A 21,632-nucleotide genomic window follows, 5' to 3' on the forward strand; every position below is an offset into this window, starting at 1 on the left:
TTTACTTGACTTTGGTTCCTACTCCCCAGCTCCTTCAGGACTTTACTCCATTATTCATCCTTGCTAATGGTTTAATTCCCTTCCTTCTTCTCCTTTAGAGCCTTCCTTTTCCATGGTTTTCACAACACTATTAATATGGCTCTGATCATCTCTCCTTTGCTTTATTTTTTTCCCACCTGTATCTGCCCCTTGTATGCAAACGTTCCCATGGTTTTATCCTTAGTTTTTTCTGCCTCTTTGTTCTCTCCCTGGATTACACCCATTTCAGTAGTTTCAACTATCAACTTTTTCTTTGGTTGGTGTCCCCTCTTCCTTGCTCTAGTCCTACATTCCGGGCCACTTCTGGATAGCATCGCCTGGATGTTTCTTTAAAACTACAAATTCAGTGTAGTGAAAACCCTTCTTTGACCTTCTCATCCTCCTGTCTTCACTACTATGTGAATCAACTTGCCACCCTCCCAGTCACATGATTTGAATTCTGGAGATGGCTGACTCCCTAGATCTATTCTGCTGTCAATCTTACTAGATAGAGTTCCAGGCCATTTTCATTCCTGGTTCAGATCCTCCTGATCACTGGCTTCAACTACAGTAATAAACAGCTCTTTACTGGAATCCCTCATTTAGACCTTCCCTATTTTAATCTCCAAACATATACTGCTTCCTAATTTTCCTAAAGCTTTGGCTCAAAAACCTTTCGCCAAACTCATCCCACTGAAATTCAGAGCTTCTAATATGACTCTTCATGATTCATCCAGCCATAGCTTTTACTGCTTCCCTCTAACTATACCATGTCCCAGCAAAATTGTAGTTTGTCATAAATGAAAAATAAGTTCATCTAATGATCTGAAGTAGGCAAAAAAAAACTTCAACTCAGTCTAAACTCACTCTTTGTGATGTAACATCTGCCCTCATCCCATCTCTTCCCCAACTACCAAGAGCTTTGTGGACTGGTCAGCCAAATCTGGATTACTTTTCTTTGAGAATATTTCAGACATAAGCAAATATAAAAAGTAAAATGAACTCCATCATTGAGCTCAGATATAACAAACATTTTGCCAATCTTGTTTCAATTATCACCAATCTCATTACTAAATATTTTAAAAAATATTGTATACCCATATAAAGGAAGTACAGCTATAAAAAATGAATGTGTATTACACCTGGCCCTTACCTCAGTGAGTATTATTTTTTTTTTTACACGTTAGACATGAAGGGATGACTTCTGCTTTTTCACTTTGCATGTATTTATACTGCTTGGATTTATTTATTTTTGATAATTACTACTTGTGTAATTGAAAACAAAAATCTTTCATAAAAGAGAAAAAACACAATTTTATGCTGTAGTAAAACCAAAACAGGGTATGTGTTGATGTAAAAAAATTATACCGAACTGTGGTTTTTAGCTGAGAGTAACCGTTATGTTTATGTTAAATGACTATGTACTGGATGAGGTCTACTTTATAGCCTTACTATCCTAAGTGTCCAAGGACCAGCACGGTCATCTGGGAGCTTAGTAGAAATGCTGAGCCTGGAGCCCCACCCCAGGTCTACTGAAATCAGAATCTACATTTTAGCACCATGTCTGGGTAGTTGGAATACACAAGAGATTTTCAAAAGCACTGTTTATGACATGATTAGAAGGATTTCCATATGAAATACTAACTTAGCTAGGCTCCCATGTGTACAATTAAATAATTTTCATTATTTTATTATCATGATGGATTTGAATTAAAGGCAGAGTTTCTTTGACATATAAACAAGGACAATTGCTCCTTAATTTAGGAACTCATATACCTTGTTATTTATTGTATTAGCTATGAGGGAATATTCCACATTGCCTTTAAAAGCTCATTTGTAACCAACCATGTGTTCAAGAAATCTCTTGACAAGTCTAGAATGGGTGGGCCAGGTACTAAAAGGTCTGAAAAGGTTCGGACTTCTTCGCCATTGGTGTCCACAGTGAATATTACTGCTTATTTATAAACATTCAAGCAAATAATCTGCCTATCAACAGAGAGTTTTTGTTGATATCGATCCAACTGATAGGAAGGCATACAGGTGACACATCTTTCCACCAGTGATAGTGATTTGGGCTGCACTCTGAATGACAGTCTATTAACAAACGGTTGACCAATCAAGGAACAACACGAGGCCACAGGACAGTTCAGGTGTGCTTTCTTAGACAAGGACTCACTCTCCTGTTCATTATCTAATCCTAAGTTATAGGGGTAGTAGCGCTAATACCGTCAGTTTTAGGCTTGGAGTAGTAATGGTGGTGGTCATACAGAAAGACAACTGTAGACCTGCCCTTTCTTTGACATTTAATAAAAAATAGAGAAGTAGAAGAAGGGAAGGACAGGAAAATTAGAGAGGTTACAGAAAAATGGTCTAAAGACGAAGCATTTTAAAGATTTATACATCAGAACTAAAATGGCATACGTATTTTAAATTTTTTAAGGCTTCTTTCAGATTTTTATTTATAGTATTGTTATTACTTTCTTTCCATCATAAAAGTAACAGGCTTATAGAAATAAAGAGGGAAGAAAGGAACAACTCCCACATCTATTTTCTGATTTCTCTGTAAATGTCAAGTATATTGCACATCAGCATAATTACCTCCAATAGCAATCAGCCGATCTCCCCGCTGAAGATCTGCAATTGCAGCAGGCGAGTTTGGGGCCACAGTCTCAATTATGACGTGCCCAGCATACCCGTCAGTTGACTGGACAAGACGAAGTGTAAGTCCGACACTTTGTAAATTTCCCTTTATTAATTCAACCTTTGATAAGGAGAGAAAAATGAAAACAGATTCAATAGGTTCATAGTAGTCTGAGAAAACATTAATGTATCAAGAGCACTACAGTTGACGCTGAGTTTTGTACCAAGGTGATTATTATTACAGACTCATAAATGAGGGAGGAAATCTATATTGTGGCAATATAAATTAACATACACTCAGGCCGCACATTTGGACCATCAACAAAATTAAACACTTTATCTTCAGTGTGTCTTATTAAACATCCATGCTCACTGTAGAAAATTTGGAAACAGAAAGGCAAAATGAAAAGAAAACCACTGTATACTGTAACTACTGTTAATAATTCATACTTTCTAATACACACACACACACACACACACACACACACAGAGAAAACCGAGATCCCATTATGAATATGATTCTGAATCTTGCTTTTTAAAATATAATGGAAATAATCTTCTATGTCATTATATGTGCTTTGGAATTTCCATTTTTTATGGTGTATTGCTAAATGTTTTGGGGTTGAGGAGGAAAAGAGTTTATGTTTTATTAAGAGTTATCTTGTTAATGAAATACTCTGTTCTAACTCATCAAGATCATTCTTTTTTCTAAAGAAATGTCATCCAATTTATCAGGGGTATGTATCTTAGATTCATATCATCCATGAATTAAAAAAAACAATATATGCTATCTATCCTTATTTGAATCACTGATTTAAAAAAAAGGACAGAATGCCACATCCCTCTAGATGACAAGAATTCAATCTGTGTTTATTGAGCTAAATCACAAATCAGTCTAATTGAATTATCATTCAGGTCATGCCTGTTCTTCAAGATACCTCATGAGGGACTTTACCAAATAACCTGCTAATATCCAAATATATCACTGTCTGTCTTGCTTTAATTTACAAATCCTACTTAAAAGCTAGAAATTCAATTCTCCTACCTAATCATGTTGGCTGGTAAAAGAACCCTTACCAAAAGTTGTTCTTTAATACAAGTGTTAATAGATATTACATAGTTGCTTTTAGATTAAGGAAAATCTTAATCATATTATGATCAAGAAATGGGAAATGCAGTCAAGTTTTTGATTACTTAAAGGTTTACAAAAAACCAACAAAAACCCTCCCATAAAACATTATTTGTGTTTAAATCTCCAAAAACGTTTGTTCATCTCTTGTCTTATGATGCAGTAATCACCTAATAATGTTCAAAGTATTTTTCAGTTAACAAAAGCCCTTAAAAAACACTTTCTCTCAAATCCATGAACATAAATACATACTTAATAAACAGAGTACTAAAGCTAAAATTTAGAATGCAAATTTTTCTAATATCAGAAAGCTAATGGTAGTTGAGGGGTTAAAAAACTACACTGCATGAGTCTGAGAACTGTAAATTTTAAAAACTAACACTCAGACTTGGAATGTGTTTTTTATTATTTATTCTTTATTCCTAAAATGGAATGGAGGTTTGAGTGATGGAATTGAGAAGGTCACCAAGGCTAGTAAAGGCTTTTGTGTACTTCAGTTTCTTAATTTATTTTCTCCTTTCCAATCATATTATTCCCTTTGCATTTCAAATGATTCGTGAAGTAAACAGTCCAGATGGGAAAAGAAATAAGGTTTTTAGTAGGAATAATTAATAAGGGCAAATACTCAATTACTCCCCATCCAATTTTTACTACTGGTTATTAGTAAATGCTCTTAACTTCATAGTTGTACAGAACTTAAGATACTATTTCTCTCTTCTCCTTTATTAAAATCTTGTTTCATTTTCTCTTAAGCTCACACTGCTGACCCATCTAATTTTGGAATTATAGTTTTAGCCTTCTCTGAAATTTAAAACTTACAATTAAGTTTTGACAGTGATTTTAAGGTATAAAACACTTCAATTAAAAATCTGACAAAAATTTAAAATAAAATATTAAAAAATAACTATCACACAAAATTTTATTTTAATGTATTATTTAAGATACAGTTTATAAGATGATCCAAATGATACCATAACTTTTAGAACAAAACTGACATCTCCATTGGGGTAAAACTACCATTTTTAAACAAGAATAGCCAAAAAAATATATTAAATTATATAATTCTCCCTCAAACACGTTATCTATATTTTCAGATTTAATTTAAGATTATTGGATATATCACATACTATTAAAAAATATGCCAAAATAGAACTTTTTTAAATAATGAGGAAAATAAACAAATAGAAATTCTAAATATTTTTTCTACATCTGGTTTAGCATATGGTATGCACTCCCTGAAATATGACATCATTACCAGAAAGGATTTGGTTTTTAAGGTTTTATTATAGAAAATTTTAAATATATACAAAGCACAAAGAATAATTAAAATGAACCGTGTGGTAGGTTATAAAACGTAGTCATAAATTCTCCTATCCTTGAATATATATGTCCCTTTGCAATTTATTACTTTACCAAACCTGCCATCGGAGGTATAACCTGCTTCTCCACTCTTCTCTCAGCAACCAATATAACTAGAAAAAACAGGCAAAGACCCAGACTATCTGAACATTATCAACCGTGACTTAAATGACATCTGTAGAACACCATACCTAACTATGGCGGCATACACATTCTTTTCAAGTGCACATGGTAAGTTCATCAGGATGTGCTAAGTCATAAAACAAGTGTTGATAAATTTAAAAAGACTGAAATTCAAAGTATGTTCTGTGAATGGAATTAAATCAGCAATCAATTAACAACAACATAACTAGGAAAACCCCAAACATTTGGAAAGTAAAACAACACTCTTTAAGTAATTCATGGTCAAAGAAGAAATCAGAAGGGAAATTTTAAAATATTCTGAATGGAATGATGAAAATATAACCTATCAAAATCTGTGGGATGCAGCTAAAACAGTTTAGAGGGAATTTGTAGCTTTAAATGCTTGTATCAGGAAAAAAATCTAAAATTAGTGATCTTAGTTCCTTCCTTAAACTAGAAACCCCAAAGTAGAAGGAAAGAGCAGAAATCAATGAAATAGAAAATAAAACAGAGAAATCATGAAAGCTGATGCAATGAAATGATCAATAAAACTGATAGGCCTCTAGGCTAGACTAATAAAGACAAGACCACATTACTAAAATCAAAGTAAGAGGGGAGTGTCACTACAAAATCTACGGACACTAAAAGAGTAAGACAACATTATGCACAATCTATGTCAAAACATCTGACAACCTAGATGAACTGGAAAATTTCCAAATGACAAAAATTGACTAAAAAAATAGAGAAATTGAATACCCTGTATCAATCAAATACATCAAATTCATAAACCCTCACACACACAAAAACCCCCTCCAAATCTAGATTGCTTCATTGGTGAATCCTTGAACTAACAAGATACTTGGAATCTTTTAGAAATAGAGAAGGAAGGCACGTTTCCCAAATCATGTTAAGGGACTCCCAACCCCAGACAAACACAAAGCAAGAAAGCAGAATTACAAACTAGTATTTCTAATGTTCAAATATGGATGCAAAATTCCTTAACAAAATTTTAGGGAATTCAATCCAATAGTACATGGAAAGGGTAATAATTATAATCAAGTGGAACTGATTCTAGGAATTCAAGGTTGATTCAAGCAGCCAGGAGTCAGTCAATATAATACATTAATAAAAGAAAGGAGAAAATTATATAAACAGTTAAACAGCTGCAAAAATTTTTTCCCCAACATTCAGTCAGTTCTAACAATCATCATGCAATAACTTTTCCTTTTTCCTAAGAAGCCAATTAGATGTTTTTAAGTTCCACCAAAATATGGGTATTCCACTATTCCAAAAGATAAGCTATGGTTAAGGAAAGGTTAACATCTATAGAACTTCACAGTCAAAATCTTTGTAGAAAGTGTAAATTTGCTTTCTGTGTTTCTTTTAAAGAACAAAGAACACCTGGTCCCTCAGTGTCCCAGTGAGAATCAGAATTTCTGCTGTAGGTGAGGTAATAAACAGGGTCACAACACCTCTCTCCTTAGAAGCAATATCTCAGTTTTACAACCATGGAATTTGTCTGGAAGTTTTAGGCCAAATCTTCCAAGTCCAAATCTGTGGTGATGTAAGTTGTATGAGATAACTCAGACCACAAGAGTCTACCTTTGTCAGAGGGTTGGAAGCACTGTGGTCAATATCTAAATATTAGTTAGCATTGTTTTAGAGAGTATCTAAATTACATTCCAAGGCTGTAGCACAACGTGCCACAAGATATGTATGGATACAGTATGACGGGAATTTGGGGGAGGTGAAGACTGCCTCTGGGTGAGCAGTCTGGGGAAGGCTTCATATAAGGGATGACATTTAGGTTATATCTTAATGCATTAGAATTTGAACAGATAGTCTTGAGCTGGGGTGAGCGTATGGGATGGAGTGGGAGAGGCAATCTTTCTAGGTCATGGAAACATTGTTAGAGCAAAGAGATGGAGACAAGCGTTCAGGACACATCAGAAAGTTAGAACCATCATGATGGAGTCAGTTGAAATATAATGGGAAAGAAAATTCCTACCCTAATTATAACAAAACATTTTACTAGGAAAAAGAAATAGCATTTCAGAGAACAGTTCATAGAACATACCACAGAATCTTCCATATTCTGATTATCCTAAAAAGTCCTGCAATATGTTATTTTGCAGTAAGTGTATACAGAGTTTGCTATTAATATCTATTTGCTGTAAACACGTTCCTTTACCTGTACTTTGTGGCACAGCAGATATAAGAGAAAGAAGAAATGAAATTAATGTTCACTGTAGGCTCAGCAAAACAAACACTGATGTTTGCCAAACTCTCCCCCTCTCGGCCCATCTCTACAGCCCTCCAGTCCCTAGCATAGTTACAGTGGGAGCAGCCATGCTTGTATAACATGGTTCCCTTGCTTTGCCTCATTAGATGGTCCAGGGGCTCAGACCTGACCCAAGCTGCACCAAACAGAGTTCCTTCCTGGATGGTGGGAATTCAGATTCAGAGAGTCCTTGAATGGAACAAACATAAATGTAGCTGAAGGTATCTATGTATCTTCATAGGGACTGGGAAGGGGAGAAAGCCAGTCTGTGGAGTGAAGAATAAAGCACATAAACAGCCAGGAGCAGAGAGGAAAGAGAGGCCTCACAGTGCTTTAGCATCTGGTTCCAGTTTGTTTCTAAGGCCTGGCTGCACTCTTACTAAAAGCTATGGAGAGCCTAACCTGCACACTCATGAACAGTGGCCCTGACGCATGACTGTGGTATCCATGAAACACCATGATATCCTCAAAATAAGTAACCCTTTTTTGCTTATGCGAATTTTAGTGAGTATCTGTTTCAAACAGGTTCTAACTTACCAGTCTCTGTGTTAGAGACTGTCATACACAGTAGCTCATTAAACTCAAAATGCTGTATTTATTAACCAGAAAGGTACAGATACATCATGTAGGTAGGATGGAATCTGCTCACCACCCCTACACCTAGGCCAGGGCCTCTGCCACCTCCCCTTGCGCGAACGTGGCACCTGCACGATGAGTCAGAGAAGGGGAAGAGCACTACTCCAGTGAAGCGGCGCTACTCCAGCGGCTCCTCCTGACCCCAGAGGCTGCCTCTTCCACGGACAGGGGGCCCTGTCCAGGAGCTGATGGGGGTTCGGGGCATCAGAAGTGTGGTGCTGTCCTCGCCACCCTCCTACGGAGTGAAACCAAGTCCCCCTAAAACAGTTTCCTTACTGAGTTCATAGTTATCTGATCTAAAACTACTCACTTTCTTAGTCACTTCTGACCCCAGTCCTGTGCTAACTGAACACTAATCACCTAGACTCAGCTGGCTAACATCGCTGTTGGGAACACCATTAATGTACCAAAATTGCTGTTGTAGATATCATCATTAACGTACAAACTCAGGTTGTTTCAGGGCAAGATGAGCTAACAGACCCCAAAGCTATGGACCACGTGGCCTGAGAATCATAAACAAGAGCCATCTTGACTCCCAGAACTATGACTAAGAAATATCACATATACTATGGGATTAACAAACTACTGTACCTAAAATAGATAAGCAACAAGGATTTACTGATAGCACAGGGAACAGCATATAGATATTAAATATCTTGTAATAACCTATAATGGAAGTACTCTGAAAATATATAACTGAATCACTTCACTATACATCTGAAACTAACACAATATTGTAAATCAATTATATTTCAATTAAAAAAGAGAAAAAAGAAATGTCACATAGAACAAACTAGTGGTTACCAGTGGGGTGAGGGAAAGGGAAGGGGACAAGCTGGGTAAGGGATTAGGAGGTACAAACGACTATGTACAAAATAAATAAGCTACAAGGATGTGTTGCACAACACAGGAAATATAGCCAATATTTTATAATAATTATAAATGGAATATAATGTACAAAATTGTGAATCACTATGTTATACACCTAAAACTTAAATACTGTACATCAACTATACCTCAATTTAAAAAATCACATATTTTTAAAATGTCACAGATATGTCACAAGATGATGATTAAGCCCAGTCTCTTTGTTCCTCCCCTTTAAAAAAGTCCCTAAGTCAAAGACCAGATTGGAATGGATCCCACTCCCTTGCCTGGCGCCCTGCAAATAAACCCTTACTTTGATTCAAACACCTGCTGTCAAACACCTTGGGCGCATAAGCCCTTGCTCCATATCAAGAGGACCCCAGGCGCGCAAGGGCAGCTCCAGGTCCTGGAGCGTCAGCGAGGGAGAGGGTCTCCGAAGGGTGCAGGGTGAGGCACCTCCAAACTCCTAGGTTGCATCTTTAGGGTCTCCATGATGATTAAGCTGCAATGCCCACCCCCAGGGGCAGTGAGGTGGGCTTCAGAGAGTCTGGAAGGAGCGCAGACTACTGGAGGTCATCCTTGTTGGGCCAGGAGCATGAACTTGCTCCCTGCCCTTGAGCACCCTCTACATGCTAAGTGAAAATGGGCTTTATTATCTGTAACTCATATTTCAGTAGTTGATTATATCCTGAACTGTTACGAAGAAACTTTGTGTTGTCAGTGTAAATAATCAGTAAACCAATCTATAATAGGAATAGAAAAAAATATAGGGTGGAAAAGTGTTTTCTCTGTGGCTTAGCCTGTGTCAACCGGCCTGAGTTTTGCTGAAACCAAAAGACAAATTTCTACTAGAGTAGAAATACTGTTTTTAGTATTTTTGTATGACATACCAAAAAAAAAAAAAGCCTATTAATTGTCAAGAATTACAGACACTAGCTAAACAGCAATTACAAGAGCTGACTCATGAGTCAATACATACAAGATTGCAGACAGCCTGCATTTAACTTCACCAATAATGTCAGACACAGGTTATGAAATTCTAGCTGTATGTGTACCTATCTGGTGGAGAGCAATTTAGTAAAAACACCAAGATAGCCTTTAAGAGCTCTCACACACTAACATCCTTTCAGCCTATCCTGGAGCCAGCTGAGACGCCTTATTTTCACCTGCGGGGAAAAAACAACATATTGATTTTTAAAATCCCTTCCTAACATGAACATAATTTTTATACAATGGATAAGAAAAGGATGTATTTTAATAACACATCAATATAACTCTTTTACAAACTGTTCTCTCCTACTTGAGCTTGTAACATTGAGCAAAAAAACCCAAAGATGCAAGAAAGAGTAAAAGGATCACTAAGTGAAAGACCCTAAATTACTGTGACCAGGTATACTTCCGGGCAGTCATCAGAAAAGTTTCTGAAAAAGCTATCACTACTGTTTCTTAGCTTTTTCAGTAGAGTGGTGAGGCAGGAAAGGAAGAGATGACACAACAAACTACACAACACCTGTATAAAACTGGACTTTTTAACAGCAAGCTTTTAAATGCAGATAATCATTCCCATTCCATAACAGGATAACCATTTCTGGTCCATAATGTAAACCAGTACCTATCCTACCAGAATTCTCAGTATATTAAAATTAAAAAAAGATGTCTATGATCTTCAGGCACACTGCTGCCTATACCTCCTCTCCCAAAATGAAATGGAAGTAATATTTTCAGAAAACCAATACTGACCTAAGAAACACACACTTAACATAACCTATAGCAAAGCAAATGAGGAAGAAAAGTAACAGAAAAAAAAAATGCATTAAGTGATTCATTCACTCATTTAAATGCTTAAGTACTGTGTGCTGGGTCTGGGAGGTACAGCCAAGAACAATACAGATGAGCGTTCCTGGCCTCATGGTAGCAGGAAAGGCAGGCATGAACAAATAATTACAATACTTGTGTGATCTAACAGGACTCACCGAACGAATATTTAGAGAGCAGGGAAAGTATTCCTAAAAAACTAATGTAATTTGACACTTGAAGGATTAGTAGGAGTTTGCTAGGCCAGGTCAAAATGGAGGCAATATATCTAACAGACTGGCAAGTTTGAAGGGAGGAGATGAGGACCAGCATGATACACTTTCGGAAGCGAAAAAAGTTCAACATTACAGCTCTTTGACAAGTTCAGTCTATGTGAAGAGGGAGGGAATCCTATTCATTCAACTGAAAGATCTCTCAAAAGAAAGCAGCATAACATCAATTCCACTACCAATTTCATGCCCAAGATGGTCAAAGTTAATAAATGGTACCGGTATAAAAAAAAGCATTTAAATGTGCTAAATAATACTATAATGTGGCTGAAAACCTGAATGCAAATAATATTTAACCAACGTGGATCCATCTAAGCCTTTACAAAAAATTCAAATTTCATGAATATTAGCATAAGAGGAAGGTTTTTTTCTCTTAAGTAAACAAAAAACCCAAATCTTATAAATATGTTTCAAAAGTTTGCTTGCTGTAAAACCTACCTCTTACAAAAAAAGCATCATAAAGATCTATGTATTTGTAAACCATTAAGTGCTTCTCCTTTCACAGGCCACATCTACATTATTCATATTCCCCAAACTCAAGAACTCTCAAGGCCATAAACCACAACCCTAGGGAGCTGGAAAACAGACTTCTCCCATGGATACATTTTGTTTACCTAACCGAAATTTGAATGTTGAGAAAGACATACTTCATAAATTGCTAAATGAAGGCTAAGGCCCTAAAAATAAAATCATAAACAAAGTTCTTCCTGCTTTTCTCAGGGAAATCTGCTGTTGAGATGAGCATACTTGTCACTTGGAGAGACTGCTTAGATTGACCCTTCAGGGGCAGAAAGATACAATGCTACAGTTCTGAATTTGGCTTACGAACAATGGCCAAAATGGTGGAGTACAGACACAGGTCAGCCTTGGGCAGCACGAGTGCTAGCTCTAGGTTCCTGGGCTAGCTCAGCCCTCCCTGATATCTGCCCAGCCCCAGGACCAGCCAGGATCCAAGGGGAAAGGTCTCTGGACTAATTCTTTCCCACCTATCTGGGTGGATTGAAACCTAATTCTCCTTTCTCCCTTCCTTCACTTTCCTCTGGAAAATTGGAAAGGAATTAAAAAATTTAAATTAGGTGCAAATCAGAATATTAATGGAGACTTCAATCAGATTTAAAAAGAGAGAGACAAAGAAGAAACCTAAGTGTATCTGCAAGGTAATCATTTGGATATGATTACTGTCCTAACAGTCTTTGAACCTGGGCTGAGGATCATTTAAATTTTATACAATCATTCCAGTGAAAGAAAAAGCTCTGAGAAAGGGGAACCCTCCTACACTGCTGGTGGGAATGCAGTTTGGTGCAGCCACTGTAGAAAACAGTATGGAGATTCCTCAAAAGACTAGGAATAGACTTACCATATGACCCAGGAATCCCACTCCTGGGCATATATCCAGAAGGAACCCTACTTCAGGATGACACCTGCACCCCAATGTTCATAGCAGCACTATTTACAATAGCCAAGACATGGAGACAGCCTAAATGTCCATCAACGGATGACTGGATAAAGAAGATGTGGTATATTTATACAATGGAATACTACTCAGCCATAAAAACTGACAATATAATGCCACTTGCAGCTACATGGATGCTCCTGGAGAATGTCATTCTAAGTGAAGTAAGTCAGACAGAGAAAGAAAAATACCATATGAGATCACTCATATGTGGAATCTAAAAAAACAAAAACAAAAATAAACAAAGCATAAATACAAAACAGAAACAGACTCGTAGACATAGAATACAAACTTGTGGTTGCCAAGGGGGCGGTGGGTGGGAAGGGATAGACGGGATTTCAAAATTGTAGAATAGATAAACAAGATTATACTGTATAGCACAGGGAAATATACACAAGATCTTATGGTAGCTCACAGAGAAAAAAATGTGACAATGAATATATATATGTTCATGTATAACTGAAAAATTGTGCTCTACACTGGAATTTGACAGAACATTGTAAAATGATTATAAATCAATAAAAAATGTTAAAAAAAAAAAAAGAAAAAGCTCTGAAAGGTATGTGAAGTCTAAGTTGTTATGGAAACAACAGAGTGGAACTCTTGCCCTTTTCAATTCCTTCGTCAAATAGAAACAGCTCTGATTCTGAATTGCCAAGTCAACCCTCAGCTTCACTTATTATCACTGTCCTTCTGCAGTGTGATTTACATCTCACCAAGGGAGTGTGAGAGTTTTATGGCCAGTTGTTTGTTTCTTATTTTTTATCTTGAAATAATTTCTGATTTACAGAAAAGTTGCAAAAATAGCACAAAGGACTTCTATTTATCTTAAATTCAGATTTACCAATTGTTAACATTTTCCCACATCTGTGTTTTTTCTCTCTCTCTGCATTATTTTTTTCTGAACCATTTGAAAATAAGTTGCAGACGTGATGCCCCATTACCCTTAAATGTTTAAGTGTGTATTTCCTAACAAGGACATTTTCTTACATAACCACAGGACAATTATCAAAGTCAGAAAATTAACACTGATGCAACACTATTATCTAATCTATACACTTTATTCTAGCTGGGAGGCAATTTTGAAATATGTACCAATAACTTTTATTTTGCATAATCTTTGACCAAGGAATCACTCCAATCAGGGGTCAGCAAACTACGGCTTATGGGCTGTTTTTTTTTTTTTTTTAAGTTTTACTGAAAACACTCATTTGTTTATGTATTGCCTCTGGCTACTTTTGAGTTAAAACAGCAGAGTTGAGTAGTTTTGACAGTTACTATCTGGCCCACAAAGCCTAAAATATTTACTATCTGGCCCTTTATAGAAAAAGTGTGCCAAACTATGACTTAAAGAATAAATATGTGTGAATATACGTACACTGCCACTATAGATTTCTTTACATCAAAAAATCGGAAAAAATCTAAGTGTTCACCAATAAATGATTCATATGGCACACAGTGGAATATCATGCAAACATTAAAACAATGACATGTACATGGAGATAAAAATATTCCCAGTATATCGCTAAGTTAGAAAAAGGCAGGAATCTCATTTTATTCTTATTTAAGGAACCATAAACATACCCCATGAATAGTGTGTGTACACTTACATTCATAAAGTTCTTCTGAAAAGTCATTAGTGGTTTCTCTGGATAGTACGATTATGACTGCCTTCTGCAGATTTTTTAAAAGTTGTCTGAATTTTTTTTTTAATATGGAAAAAAAAAAACAAAACTCATGCCAATTTCCAAACATATATCACTTTTATCTGACAAAAGTACTAATTTTATTGCTAAAATATGCAAGTTTCCTCAAATTTCACAAATGAATGTCTCATCACAAAAATTAAAACTCTGCTTCATGATACCTACTTCCTTAGGCTAAATGGTTTCTTAAGACTTCTGACAACATTCTCAGTGTTGACTGATTTACTAAAGATAATTCACACGTCATTCATTTAAAAAACAAGCCATCTGTCCATACTCTAAGAATCACTTGATAACCTTAAATATAATGAATTGCCCAGTAGTCTTTTATTTACAGTGATTAATAAAACATCCTTATCTCTTCCAGTATAGAGCATGCTGCTTATATATACACAGCTTTCAAATATAACCATGTATTTGTCTAGTACAATACAATATCAATGTAAATCAACATGCTTACAAATGGGAAACGCAGCTGTCCCCAAACCCACTTTGTAGTCTATTCATGTTCAGTATTTATGTGGAGAAATACACAACACCTTATGGAAATACTGATGCAATAAGGCATATAAATTCAGCACTGTTGTTCCTGCCCTTTCCACTTGATTGTTTGAAGAAGATAACACAAATTTCAACCTGATTTTCCTTTAGCCTATTCATCTTAAACTACCTTCAATTAATAAATGATGGAACTTCTCATTTATAGTAAAATGCAAAGTGAGTGCTAGAGGGCTCTACTACTTCCTAAATGCTCTACTCCTACTCTCTGCTACTTTTAAATGTTCTAAAACTATATTATTAATTATACATAACTAGACTGTTTTTTCTGTTATGATTTTAATACTTTTTTCTTTTTCCCCCCAGCTTTATTGAGAGATAATTGACAAAGAAAATCATAATGTGTTTAAAGTGTACAAGGTGATTTTATATACGTTTATACTGTGAAAGATTCCCACCATCAAGTAATTTAACACATCCATCCCCTCACAGTTACCCCCTTTTTGAATGAGAACCCTTAAGAAAGGGTTCTTAGTAAATTTTAATTATATAATACAGTATTATCAATTATAGTACCATGCTATACATTAGATCTTCAGAACGTATTCATCTTATAACTGAAAAGTACATGTCCAACTCATACAACTTAGTAATAACTAAAAAAAAATCCAATCCAAAAATGGGCAGAAGATCTAAACAAGCAATTCTCCAATGAAGAAATACAAATGGCAAATGGCCAATAGGTACATGAAAAATGCTCAATATTGCTAATTATCAGAGAAATGCAAAGCAAAACTACAATGAGGTATCACTCCACACCAGTCAGAATGGCCATCATTCAAAAGTCCACAAACGATAAATGCTGGAGAGGGTGTGGAGAAAAGGGAATCCTCCTACTCTGCTGGTGGGAATGTAGTTTGGTGTAGCTGTTATGGAAAACAGTATGGAGATTCCTCAAAAGACTGAAAATAGACTTACCATATGATCCAGCAATCCCACTCTTGGGCATGTATCCAGAGGGAAATTTAATTCAAAAAGATACATGTACCCCAATGTTCATAGCAGCACTGTTTACAATAGCCAAGATATGGAAACAACCTAAATGTCCATTGATAGATGACTGAATAAAGAAGCTGTGGTATATTTATACCATGCAATACTACTCAGCCATAAAAAAGAATAAAATAATGCCATTTGCAGCAACACAGATGGACCTGGAGACTGTCATTCTAAGTGAAGCAAGCCAGAAAGAGAAAGAAAAATACCATATTGTATCACTTATATGTGGAATCTTAAAAAAAAAAAAAAAGGCAAATCAACTTATTTACAAAACAGAAACAGACTCACAGACATAGAAAACAAACTTACGGTTACTGTGGGGAAAGGGGGTGGGAAGCGATAAATTGGGAGTTTGAGATTTGCAGATACTGACTAATATATATAAAGAATAGATAAACAAGTTCATACTGTATAGGATAGGGAACTATATTCAATATCTTGTGGTAACTTATGGTGAAAAAGAAAATGAAGACGAATATATGTATGTTTATGCATGACTGAAGCATTATGCTGTATACCAGAAATTGACATAACATTGTAAACTGACTATACTTCAGTAAAAATATATACACAATAAAAAAAAAAAAGGAAGTACATGTCCACTTCTCTTAATGATAAATAGGCTCCAAGGTTCAGTCAGTGCTCAGTTCCTGACAGGGAGGTCTCGTGCTTGAAGGTGGCAAACTTAGCAGACCTTGTATTTCAGCCTTAAACCTCCTAAGAGCTGCTGAATATTTATAAAGGATACTCTTGGGTTCTGGGATAGTCAGATCTTTGCCACAAGTATGGTATAACCCTTTTCTGTTATCCTATATAATTATTACAATATGTATCAATGCTACCTGATAATGAACCAAGTAGCTCTGGATAAATAATGATATTCTGAAATCATACAGGTTTGTCTTTATGTTATCGATGTGTTAAAATATGCTAACAGACAACAAATCTGGCTGATGTCTATGATTTTCACAAGAACTGATGGATGCTTTAAATGAAAGGTGAAACACACAATTTTTTTTCCTGCAATCACAGCACTGAAGTACCTATACCTGAAGAGCATGTTTTCAGTTTTCATATTACACTGAATATAAAATATTTATAGCCTACACTGGTTCTCTGTGAAATGCTTGCCATAGTAGATATAATACAGTGTGTACAGACTGACTAGATCACCTACTATTAACAAGGAGGGCCCCACCCTTAACTACTTTAACACCTTTATTGTGGTATGGTTCCTGTACAGTAAACTATACGCATTTCAGATATAGACATTAACACTCTTTATTCCTAAGAAGTTCTTAATTATCTCAAACCTTCCTGAAATTTAAATGTTTGTGAATGCTTACCTTCAGCTGAGATGGGCAACAGCTAAGTCGATCTCCAACCTTCTTACAATAGCCTTCGATAAACTTGCTAGTGTTCTTAAAACTTACTATTGGAAACTCTTGTCTTAAAACAACACTATCCCTCAAGGAAGTTATTCCCCTGTCCTCCTCACCTCGTTATAGGAAGGATTTAAAAGGAAGTGGGGGATTTATAAGGATATACAAAATATTAGACAGCACCAAAAACATAAGAGGTGGCACAAAAGAGGTGGCGTTTAGGTCAAGTTCAATAATAATAGTTACTGTTATAGTTACTATGTGCCAGATACTAGGCTAAGTGTCTAACCGTCGCTGTTATCTCTGTTCTAGAGATTATGAAATAACTGGCTCACAGGCACAGAACTAAAACGGAAGAAGCGGACCTGACAGCCCCGTTCACGGAGAGGGTACAGCAGTGAAGGCTGCCAGCTGTGGAGTCACAGGCCTGGGTTTGCAGACTGTCTTTATCACCGGCGTTGCTGGATGATCTGGGGAAAGTTCCTTTCTCTGTGTCTCAGTTTCCTCATATATAAAATGGAGATGATAACAGTGCCTATTCTCATGGAATGGTTATGAGAATTAAATGGTTAACGGAAGTCAAAATCCTGATAGGCACAGAGAAATTGCTCATACTTTGCTTTTCACTCCTAACTACCACTGGACTGAATACGTGCAGCCAGGGAGTTGTATACACTGTGGGATCTCTTGACGAAACCTCTCTAACACTTTTCTAAATTGTCTATTTTCTAGTTCTGTATCCCACATCTAAGAGTATGACTCAGAAAATTAGCTATTTGGTTAAGTGAGTTTCTATGGGAAGGTGTTACTGTGCCCTGAATGAGATGTTTTAGCTCATGACAAAGTATGGACTGAGTGAATCAGTTTTACTTGGACTTCAGTAAACTGAAGGGTTCTGAGAAATAGAACCCCAAAACAATGTTTAAGTTTCATTAATATTACTTCTTTAACTTGTTCTCAAAAGTTCTTTCAAAAAAAATTTAGATTCTTACTACTCTTTTGTGAAACCATTCTGCCTCTCTTTATCCTACTTGAAAGAGAAATCTAAACAGAGTATATACCCCAAATAAAGTGTTCAACTTACTAGATGTTAGAACTTTAAATAATAACTCTGAAAATATTAAAAACAAACAAACATAAATCAAAGCAGCACATAAAAAAAAATCCATCTCTGGACTGGCCTTTGATCATCAAGGCACCTCAACCACATGTCCAGAATGAGATCTTTCTCCTCTTCCTTCTCCCTCCTCATGGCTCCAACTTTCTGGTTTCCTCATTCTCCAAAAATTTCTCCACTTCCACCAGTGGTATCCGAGCCACACTGATTCTGCTTTCCACTTTCACCAACATCCTGGCTTAGACTTTCATTACCTAACCTCTTCTATTTCAAGTCTTTCCCTTGTCAAATCATCTTTGACTTTACCCATTTGCTGACAGATTTAGTAACATCTTACTTACTACCTACTATATGTCAGATACTGTGCTAGATATTTTAATGTACAGAATCACATTTATCGTTCATATAACCATGTGAAGCACTATCTGTCTCATTTTATAGAGGAATAAAATACTAATGGAAAAGATGAGTTTGGGGACTTTAAGATCCTACTGCCAATAAGTGAAATAGCTAAGACTCTAAGTGAGAGCCAAGTCTGCCTAAAGCAAGATTCTGATGAGATCACTTTCATTCTAAAAGCCTTATAACTTCTGTCTTGGAGTAACAGCCAAACTTCTTAGCCTGGTACTTAAAGCACGTCTACAACATGGTCCAACCCTTTCATTGTTGTTTTGCATGATCTTTCTACATTACCATATTCTCTAGTCAACCTGGACAGCTCAATGTACCCTAAACATACTCAAACATTCCCCCTCTTTATTCAGGTTTATTCCTCATCTTGCACCTTGAAATGCTCTTCCTATCATTTCAAAATCCTAAATATACTGTGAGGTTTGGCTCAAATGTCACCTCATCATACTCTTTCTTGGTTTTTACAAAAGAATGCTTTTTCTCCTTCAACAAAACCTCACAGTACTTCATTCTGAACCTCTCTTAGAGCATTCATATGCTAATAGTGATACTGATGCTCATGTACTGTTGGATCTGATTTCCTCACTGCTTATCTTCCTTGAAGGAAAAGACCAAACTCTCATCGCTGTGCACTTCATACTCAGTTTCTTTCTTATACTCACAGTGCCTTATACTGATTTGATTTGGAGACACAGTATTCCTATATTTTAACCTAAGTTCCTACTCTTTTCACAGAATTTCACAATCATATTAAACACCTTTAGAAAATATGAGACAGAAAACTGCATCCCTCATTTTTAACCAAGATGAACTTTAAGAGTGGAAATGCTGCATAGGATTTACTACTGCAGCTCAAAGGCATTTAGTTTATTTAAGAAGCCAAATTATAGAACGTTATAATATATATGGTTAAAATTTCATTCAGTCCCTACTGTATTTGCAAATATTATCAAATGGAACTAAGCTAGAGTTTTCATAAAAACTGACATTTTCAAAGAAGCTTTATTTGCTTTAATCTTTCTCTTTCTTTTGACAAGATTAAGACTGTAAATGGCAAATGGTTAAACAGGAGCACCAAAACCCTATCTGCAAGGCATCTGGCCTTAAACAAACACACCAAAATGCCAACCCTGAAGCATCCAGCCTAAAGTATTTATAAATTTGTCTGTCTCTGATGTTCTTACTTGAAATCACAGTTCTTTAGGAAGGTCTTTTAGACTCTTTGTATGTACATTCAACAATCTGTAGACAGATATTATTCAGCAAGAACTTCTCAAACTCTCCAAAGCTAAAAGGGAAGTCAGGCAAGTAAAATTTTGGATCCTACAATCATTTTATTTAGGCTATGCTAAACTATACACATAGAATAAGTTCTTCTGACATTTTTTATAATGCCACTATACCATTATGTACCATATTTGTAAACTAAAATCCTTACTCTAAAAACCAGGCTTTTTAACAGAGGGAATGTTGAGCCGTAAATCTCATTTTGTGGACTTCCTCAACCTAAACATTTTTATTTGCTTAAAACATACATCAGATGTAGCCTTGAAGGGAGAAAAGAGACAAATGTTAAGTCATGCTGAAAGTCTGAAAGGAAAAGGGTTGAGGGTAAATAGAGGTTCATAGCTAGACAGACAGCTTCAGTCTTCCTAGAAACATTTACTGAATACCTACAAAAGGCCAAGTGCTGAAAGCAAAAACAATTACGGTGTCTGCTATAAAGGAAGATATTGGTACAGATAATACCAATCAAATTATTGTACAAATATAAATGAAAGCTCCCAACTGTGATAAATATTACCAAAGAGTTTCATGCTCTTAGGAAAAGTTTCCCAGATAAATGACTGGTTGGTGAATCAGCTAGGGACTGATAATAATACAGACACACATAAATATTTGAAACAGAGGGAATTTAAAACAGGGGAATGGCTACTCAGTGATGAAGAACTGAGAACCAAATAGCACACTGTGAAGCAATCAATACTGCCCTTCGGCTGGGAGGACAGAAGGAGGAAGTGGTATTAGTAGAGGTCAGGGGCTGGAGCATCAAGCAGAAGCTGGAAGCACGGAGCCATTCAGGCCACTTATTCTCCCCTCTTCCTCCCAGGACATTCACTGAACAACTGTTAACATGCTAGGAATTCTACCAGGTGCAGGACACAGCATAAAAAGAATATAGCATATTCGTGACCCTGCAAAGTCTATCAGTAAGTATGTGGCGTGCAGTATTATCAAAGACCTCTTAAGTATCCTTCTTTTAGTATTTATCATCTGATTATCTATCATCAAGGCCATGAGATTTATCTTCATAGCCCCACAGACTTGGTTCCTTGCTTAGAAAATTTATTGATCATTCTATTTTTCACTTTTTGTATTTATACACTTCCATTAATCATTCACCCACCTTTGTTTTTACAGCTGAAGAACATTAATTTTTTCCCATCCATTTATCTTTATATGGCTATCTCACTTCCATGTTAATTTTAGTTTTCTCCCCACCTTATCTAGCTATTATAAATTTCTTGAATTACAGAAATCAGAAATGCACAAATAATTCATCCTGAGAATTTCATAGTTTTAAAATAAGCGTATTCATTTTGTGACACCCACTCTAATGAAAAGTTGTCTTGTTTTGGAGGCACAATGGTACATTGTCTATTTGTTTAAGGATCCTAGACCTCGAATTTTAAGCATGGTTTGGAATTCTTCCTTACATATTTGTCCTGAGAGCTTTCTCCATTTTGTACCTCTTGGTGTGTCTTAGAAAAGTTTAATGCCATGTGAAAATCTGAATATTATATTGTACATGGCTTCCTCTACACCTGTGCTGTCCGATACAGTTGTCACTAGCCACATGAGGCTGAGC

General features: G+C 36.0%; 1 protein-coding gene across 2 annotated transcripts in view; it reads right to left on the reverse strand.

Moving 5' to 3' along the window:
• Positions 1-21,632, reverse strand: part of PDZD8 (PDZ domain containing 8) — a 74,671-nt gene that overhangs the window by 10,779 nt on the left and 42,260 nt on the right. For both annotated transcript variants that reach the window (XM_064488478.1, XM_010987205.3), the window contains exon 4: positions 2,617-2,779. In XM_064488478.1, coding sequence (XP_064344548.1) covers positions 2,617-2,779 — 163 coding nt within the window. The remainder of the gene's footprint in view (positions 1-2,616; positions 2,780-21,632) is intronic.

The sequence above is a fragment of the Camelus dromedarius genome, chromosome 8, assembly GCF_036321535.1.
Source record: "Camelus dromedarius isolate mCamDro1 chromosome 8, mCamDro1.pat, whole genome shotgun sequence".
Classification (NCBI taxonomy): Eukaryota; Metazoa; Chordata; class Mammalia; order Artiodactyla; family Camelidae; genus Camelus; species Camelus dromedarius.